General features: G+C 51.0%; 4 protein-coding genes across 4 annotated transcripts; 1 reads left to right on the top strand and 3 right to left on the bottom strand.

Annotated features, from left to right (window-relative positions):
- Window positions 1-219: 219 nt before the first annotated feature.
- On the top strand, window positions 220-1,437 carry NEHOM01_2420 (uncharacterized protein; the record flags this gene model as incomplete). Its single annotated transcript, XM_051491296.1, has 1 exon — window positions 220-1,437. One exon carries the CDS (start codon window positions 220-222, stop codon window positions 1,435-1,437), a length of 1,218 nt encoding a protein of 405 aa, XP_051347256.1.
- A 508-nt stretch (window positions 1,438-1,945) lies between these two features.
- On the bottom strand, window positions 1,946-3,658 carry NEHOM01_2419 (ATP-dependent RNA helicase DDX55/SPB4; the record flags this gene model as incomplete). Its single annotated transcript, XM_051491295.1, has 1 exon — window positions 1,946-3,658. One exon carries the CDS (start codon window positions 3,656-3,658, stop codon window positions 1,946-1,948), a length of 1,713 nt encoding a protein of 570 aa, XP_051347255.1.
- Window positions 3,659-3,961: 303 nt separating this feature from the next.
- Window positions 3,962-6,952, bottom strand: NEHOM01_2418 (bloom syndrome protein; the record flags this gene model as incomplete). Its single annotated transcript, XM_051491294.1, has 1 exon — window positions 3,962-6,952. One exon carries the CDS (start codon window positions 6,950-6,952, stop codon window positions 3,962-3,964), a length of 2,991 nt encoding a protein of 996 aa, XP_051347254.1.
- A 217-nt stretch (window positions 6,953-7,169) lies between these two features.
- NEHOM01_2417 (V-type H+-transporting ATPase subunit D) lies at window positions 7,170-7,727 on the bottom strand (the record flags this gene model as incomplete). Its single annotated transcript, XM_051491293.1, has 1 exon — window positions 7,170-7,727. A coding segment is annotated over one exon (558 nt), but the record flags the coding sequence as incomplete, so codon positions are not given.

Here is a 7,727-nt window from a genome sequence, read left to right as displayed (position 1 = left end):
GCCTCTTGCTTCGAGTTCAGCTCTCTTTCAACAACCTTACTGCCACCCATCTCGTACCTACTTTTCCTGATGCCCACCCAAATACTAACTCTTCTCCGACCTGTCTTGGCCATCCGCGCCTTCCAGACCCCTCTCAACCTCTCTTTTCGCGCTATCTCCCAAACCATGCTTTTGAAAACAGACTAGTATAAGAACTAGCTGAAGATTGCTAAAATTTCGATGCAAAACGACATAACTGTGAAAAAGCACTCCAGTCCATTTGGTCTGCCCAATCTACTCAAAGAAGAGCTCATGAACACCGGCCTCTCAGCCACAGATATCTCTTTGCTCTCCTTCGAAGAAGCTCTGCAGCGAACTGGACCACTTACTGGTGCCACTCTAAACAAGACTCTTCAAACCATGCTTAAAACCTCCTGGAAGCCCGAAGTCCTCCTCGCCCGCTTAGAACTTGCCCTTGGCCCCATTGCTCCGTCTTCGGCCTCGCCTCTGCTTACCATTCTCAATGCCATCTTGGGCACTATTGACCCGGCGATTGCCTACTCTGGCGACCTGGCCGATGAAGAGAGTGCCGAGCTCCTGGCGTTCTTGCTGGCCCTGCGGATTGAGGCCGAAGATAAGCTCAGTAAAATGGTGGCCATGTACGTTATAGCCCGTCTGCCAGCCAACCCAGTGGCTGTTCAGGAGGTGGCTTCGCGCTTCCTTGGCGCCCTTACGGCCACTCCTAATCCCGCGGATGAAGACGCAATGGAAAGACACTTGACTTTATTTAGTGGCACAGCTAAAAGCAAAACCAGACACCGCGAGATTGTGACTGCCTATGTTGAGCCCCTGACTGCGCTGGTTGAAAACTGCCAGGCAGAGGTTCCTATCTGGCCGAACGTTCTGGCTCTATACGAAACCATTGGCAAAGCCGCCCTGCCCGTTGACAAAGTACGTCTCCTTGGCCGAGCTGTGCTGAAGACTCTTAAGTCCGAGGAATCCCTGCTACTGGCCTGCTCGCAGTATATCAGTAGTATGCGCAAGAAGACACACGAGCTCGGGTATGCCCAGTTCTTTATCGCTGCTCTGAAAAAGCCCGAGATGTCGGAAGCCGCAGCCAGCACACTGCGCCAGCTACTGGTTTATCTGGTCAGCGAACGGTCCTTCAACACCTCCACCGAGCTCTGTCCACTTGGTATTACTCAGCTTTCTACTGAGCTTCTCCTGCCCCTCCTAGCTGATCTTAAGCCCGAAAAGATCAATGTGCGCACTGTCCTTCCTCTTCTCAAGCACCTCATTCGGGCCCACAAAGCCAACAAGGACATTCTCGCCCAGATAGGCGACCAAATCACGCGCATCACCAACGATGGCAAGAAAGCCGTTCTCACCAGCCGAAGTCTTCTTCGCAACATCAATCAGGCCGTTGAGCCCGACACCAACACCCCCAAAACCTCCTAGTTTCACTGATCTCAAATCAAATCAATCCAATATATTAACTCAATAAACTCAACACCTATTCAACTCACATAGTCTTCCCACTTTACATCAACACTCTACTATTTCAATCCTAGTCCAACAACACATTTCTAACTAACTACCTATTTCTAACTAACTACCTATTTCTAACTAACTAAACATAAACCAACTAAACACCAATATAATAGTAAATTTACTTAACAACTCTACTTGAATTTTATTGTAACTGGGTTGGTTTTAGTTTTGATTTTAGTATTCCATTAAGTTAAGTTAAGTTTAAGTTATGATTGGGTTGAGTTGGATTAGGTTGTATTGGGTTGGGTTGAGTTGAGTTGAGTTGGGTTGGGTTGATTAAAGTCAATATCAGCTCGAACATAATACAATCATAACACAACACAATCATAACGTAAACTTAACTCAATCACAACGTAAACTTAACACAATCACAATATAACTTAAACTTAACTTAACTTAATCTAATTTGATGGATTTAGCGGCGACGGGTAACAAAAATACGGCCGGGCATTCGCTTTCGCTTAACTGCGGGCTTGGGTTGGTAGGTACTGGGTATATTGGCTGGAGGTGGAATGGTAGTGGCTTCCTGGGCTGGAGTTGGAGGACCGCGCTGGGCTCGAAGAAGGGCTCTTCTTTCTCGGCGCTCTTCTGGGGTTCGAGGGGCCGGCTCGGGGAGACGAGGAATCACTACACCGCGCATTTCGGGTAGGGTTGGCCGTCGCTTCAAACAGTACAGATCAGCTAGACCGGCCCAGTCTAGCTCACGGAAGTTCAGAATGTGTTTGAGCACGTGCTCTTTGTAGGAGCGGATATAAGACACAAATGCAACCACCTCTAAGTCATCGGTGTATTTGGGTGGCTTAGTTTGTGTGGTGTCCGATTGAGTTGAGTTGGGAGGGGTAGGAATTGAGTTGGGAGGGCTAAGAGGACTAAGAGGGATAGGAGAGCTGGTAGTGTCAGTGAGAGTGGCTAGGAGGGTTGGATGGACTTGTGGCCCGGTTGAGTCAGTTGGGCTTGTGGTGTAGCAGTCTTCCCAGTTCTTTTGGATTTTAGCTTCCATGCCGCGAAGGCGTAGGAATTCGGCAAAGCCGACCTCGTTGGGCATGAAGAAGAAGAGACAGCGGCCGTCCTGGTTGTAGCGTGCAGTTCGCCCACTGCGATGAACAAACGTGGCCGGATCTTGTGGTAGATCAAAGTGCAAAACACCGGAAACACCCGGGAAGTCCAGGCCGCGCGCCGAGATATCTGTGCATAGTAGAACTCCGGCATCTAAGGCCGCATACTCAGCATACGCCCGCTCTCGAGCATGTTGCGGCAGCTTTCGATGGAGTTTCACCACTTGCTGCCAGACACCCGGTCCGCCGGCCAGAGCCACTAGCCGGCTGTGGAAGTAATCAACCTGCGCACAAGTGGCAAAGAAAACCAGACTCTTCTGGCCCATTGTTGGCAGCACGGCCAGCAAGGCGTCCATCTTCTTGTCCGCCGGGACTTCTAGCCCCGAAAGAACCAGTCGCTCTGGGAGCCGTCCTTGGCTCTTCACACAGACAAACAAAGGACTGCGCATTCCCAGCCGGGACAACTCGTGGACATACTCAGAGATAGTAGCTGAAAAGACAGCTGTTTGTTTAGCCCGGGGTAAGAGCCGTAGCATTTCAGCAACCTCCTTACGAAACCCAAAGGAAAGCATCTTATCTGCTTCGTCCAGTACAAAGTGCTCGACATTGCGCAGCGGCATGGCAGCAGCCTTGCACAGATCAAGAACTTTGCCCGGTGAGCCAATCAGAATGTCCGGCCAGAGAGTCTCTCCAGCCGCATTCGACATTTTCTGGGCCAGAATGTCGTCCACTTGGGCCCCGCCAGTTACACACTGCACAGTTACCTCAGCACCTGTTAACAGGCCCAGCACGACTTTCTCAATCTGCTGGGCCAGCTCCCGCGTAGGAGCCACTACAAGAGCACGCGGGCCCTTCTTCTGGGAGACATCGCGCTTCTTCCGGCACAGATTGTGCAAAATCGGCACTAGAAAGGCCAAAGTCTTACCAGAGCCCGTGATGGCTTCAGCCACAACATCTCTTTGTTTTAAAAGCAGCGGGACAACGGCCTCTTGCACCGGAGTCATCTCCACCAAATCTAGACCATCCAGTCTATCAATCAACCAACGCTCTATCGTTAAAGACGAAAATCGCATCGCTAAAAATGTCTTCCCACTGAGTTAAGTTAATAGCCCGGCGAAGCAGACCGGTTTGAAAATGAAGGTACTTGCTAACCACATGCCTCTATTCCTAGATTAGCTATTTGGGTTTGGTTATAAGTAAGAGTAGCTTCTAATAATTCAATTAAATACTACCATAATTTGACCTGAACAGTTTGCCAATAGTTTATTCTCGTCTTATTAATGAAGATTACGTTATATTAAGTTGGGTTATGTTAAGTTGAGTTGAGTGGGTATTGGGTTGGTGTTAAGTTGAGTTGGGCGGGTATTAAGTTGGTATTAAGTTAGTATCTCGGAGTCATCAAAGTATCCGGTATCATCAACTGCGAGCTCTTCAAGAGGGGAGCGGCGGGTGCTGGTGCTCTTGTCTGCGCGGCGAGCTTTGGGTGCCGCCTGCTCAATAGACTCGCCCACGCCGGCGGTAATCCGCACTTCTGTGGGAACGCCTTCACCGGGCTGCAGATAACTCCAGGAGAACCCGCGCGCTCCAATGACGAGCTTGGTGCCTAGGTACCCGTTTCCAACCATCCATCGGACTACCCGCGCTAGAATGTCCTTGCTCTTCTTCGTGTGCTGCCGGCACTTGGCCACAAGCTTTATCTCGGTCAGTAGTCCGGAGCCTCGTACCAGCTCTTGCATCAGAAGAGCCTCCTCTAGACAGTCCACTTCAATGAGCCCGCCGCGCTTCCGGCAGTTATCACAGGTGCCTGCACACTCACCTGTAAAGGTCTCGCCGAAATAGTGCAGCAATAGAAACCGCCGGCACTCAACGCGGTTCTCGCAGAAGGCAATGACCGCCCGGAGGTTGGCCCTTTGCCGGTTCTTGGCCTCCGTGCTGGTTTCGGAGCGGTCAATCATGAAGTCTATTTTCTTCTTGTCTGTGTATGAGTAGTACAAGATGCACTCAGATTCTAGCTGGTCTCGGCCCGCCCGCCCGGTTTCCTGGTAGTACCCCTCCAGCGACTTAGGGAGTGTGTAGTGCAGAACATAGCGGACATCCTTCTTATCAATGCCCATGCCAAAGGCAATTGTGGCTACAATCACCACTAACTGGCCCGAGTCCCACTTCTGGGCAATCTCCAGCCGCTCCTTTTTGGACAGGCCGGCGTGGTAGTACCCAGCCCGGACACCGTACCGCGTAGAGAGAGTCTCGGCCAACCACTCACAGTCCTTCTTAGACAGACAGTAGATAATCCCGGACTCGTGGGGATAGTTGGTCTCGATAAAGCTCACAATGTCGGTCAGCGGGTTTCCGGTTTTGGGAACCACGCAGTACCGCAGATTGCTCCGGTTGAAGCTCTGCGAGAAGGTCACACAAGAGCGCATGCGGAGGGCGGCCAGGATGTCTTTCTGGACGGTTTCAGTGGCCGTGGCGGTCAGAGCAGTGATGGGCACCGATGGGTACTGCTCCTTTAGCACGGAGAGCTGGGTGTAGTCGGGGCGGAAGTCGTGTCCCCACTGCGAGACACAATGGGCCTCGTCCACAACAAAGCGGGCCAGGCGGCCTTCCGCGGCCAGCTCCTGCAAGATACTGTTGAAGGTTCGGCTGACGACTAGAAGCTCCGGGGTCACATAGACCAGCTTGATCAGTGGTGGCTGGGGATGGGCGTACTTGGTGCAGCCAACCGAGCTGCCTGTGCACTTAAGCAGCCGCAAGGCTAGAGTCCGCTCGGTTTTGCTGAGGGAGGAGTTGATCGCAATGGCCGGGATGCCCATTCTAATCAAGTTTTTGATTTGGTCTTGAATTAAGGCAAGTAGGGGACTGACCACAATAGTCACGCCCGTGGCCAGCACCGCCGGGAGTTGGAAGGTCAGAGATTTGCCGCCGCCCGTGGGCATCAGCACAAAGACGTCTTTATCGGCCAGCACGGCCTCAATAATACTCTCCTGGTTCTGGCGGAAGGAAGAGAGACCAAACACGCGCTGGAGACACACTGCCACGCGCCGCTGAGCCGGAGTTTCCTGGGAAGGGGCGTAGCACTTGGGAAGAGAAGGGATTGTTGGCTTAGAATGGGTGGGGTTGGATTGAGTTAGGATTCGGTTAGTATTGCGATTGGGTTGGGTGGGGTTGTTAGTAGTGGTGCTGGGATTGGGATTGGTGGTGGCTGGTGTATTGGTGTAGGGTGTCTGGCGAGATAGATTGGGGATAGGAATTGGCGCGGGGCCAGGGATGGTATACTGGGAGTACGCGCTGGCGGAGTCGGATGGCTGGAAGGACGAAGTGGATGCTGGGTTGGGAGTCGGTTTGAGGTACGATTGCGCAGTCATGGTGTCTCGCTGGAGGATTGTGTTGGCCGGATCGTTTTGGTGGGTATTTTGATGGGTATTTTGGTAATCATTTTGATAAGAATTTTGATAAGAATTTTGGTATCTATTTTGGATATACTTATCTGAGCTTGTGGTTCTCTGAACAATCTGGCCGAGTAGCTGCCGCCGCCGATCTTGCCAAGTGTGTGACTCAGAGCCTCCACGTTCCCATGCATTAACAAGAGCATGATTTATCTTGTGCAGGGCTTCTAGGTCACTGGGAGAAGCGCGCTGAACTAGCTCATCGTAGCTAATTGAGTTGTGGTGGGTTGAGTTATGGTGGGTTGAGTTGTGGTGGGTTGAGTTGTGGTGGGTTGAGCTGGGAGTGTGATTAGAATCAAGTGCTAGCTGAGCTCGATTGGGCACAATTCGCGTGTAATTCTCTTTATCCCGCTTACCTACTCCAGTATTACCTCTGCCTGTCTCACTTCTACTCTGATCATACTGTCTAGTCAAATTACGTCGCGGACTGGCAGTGGCCTCCAGAAACAATACATCATTGTCGTTATCGCTATCGCTACCACTTTCTTTGCTATTACTTTTTCTATTTCCTTGGTTGTTGTTGTTATTGTGCTTGGGATCTTTTAGTCTCTGGTGATTGCTGGGGCTTGTGCGACTTTCCGTTGGTCCCTGGCCAATCCAATCTTCAATGTCCTGGCTACTGGGCAAATCACAGATGTCTGGAACCCACTCCTCATCATCCGGTGTGGCTCTAGCTCGGTTGGTCTCCTTTGGGCTAGCCGCACCAGCACCGGCCATATTTACATCATTCAACACCTGTTCAACCGGGTTAGTATTGGGATCGCCATACTCATCGGTTGTTAAGTTGTAGGTCTGTTTAAGCGTACTCTCTTCCAAAAGAGTACTGGCAGTGCTCTGACCAGCAACTAAGCTGTCATCGGACGAAGAAAGACTCTTTTCCTTCTGCAACTGCCTTAACGAGTAGAGAAGCATTGGATCCATTACTAGGCTCCGACAAAAAATGAATTAGTACCCGCCCAAACAAGACATAAGATCGGCCTAGACGGGCCTAGAAAGCAATTTATACCGAGATAAGATAGCAACTAAGATCTTTATTGAGTGGGGCGGAACACTCCTCCCTCTTCCACATTCGGTCTTTTTAGACACAACCAAGTACATCTAAGTACATCTAAGTACATCCAGACACAACCAAGTACAACTAGACACTCTTTGGTCTTTGGACTTTCTTGAGGCGAAAGAACTCTTCTCGGTCCTGCTCATCCAGCTCAGACTGGACATACGCAATGGTGTTTTCTATTTTGGGAATAAGCACATGCTCTAGCGCATTGACTCGGCGGCTGATGGCCAAAACCATTTCGTCAAGCAGAGTGAAGGCCAGCTGGGTACTGGACACTTCCACCAAAAGAACCAAGCACTCCAAAAACATGGAGCGGCACTCACTAATGAGTTTGCCCGACGTACCCAAGAAGTACATCGGCCGGATCTCTTCGGCAATCTCTAGCTTGGGAAACGAAATGCCAGCAATCATCTCCTGCTGTCGCTGCACCGAGAGCGGAGCACTGTTTGCCTGGTGAATGGACAGGCGCAAGTCAGCACCGTAGAGTTCTGCCCGGCTCAGTAGGTAGAAGGCTGTTTCCATCTTCTTTTCCAGTTCTTGTTTCTGGAGGTAGAGCCGGCCTGCCATCTCTTTGTGCTTCATCTTAAGGGCATCGCCCTTGCGTTCTAGAAGAGCCTTTCCCTTCTCAGCCCCTTTAAC

The sequence above is a fragment of the Nematocida homosporus genome, assembly GCF_024244095.1.
Source record: "Nematocida homosporus strain JUm1504 chromosome Unknown 4561, whole genome shotgun sequence".
Taxonomy (NCBI): domain Eukaryota; kingdom Fungi; phylum Microsporidia; genus Nematocida; species Nematocida homosporus.
This window is presented reverse-complemented; position numbering and strand designations above follow the sequence as displayed.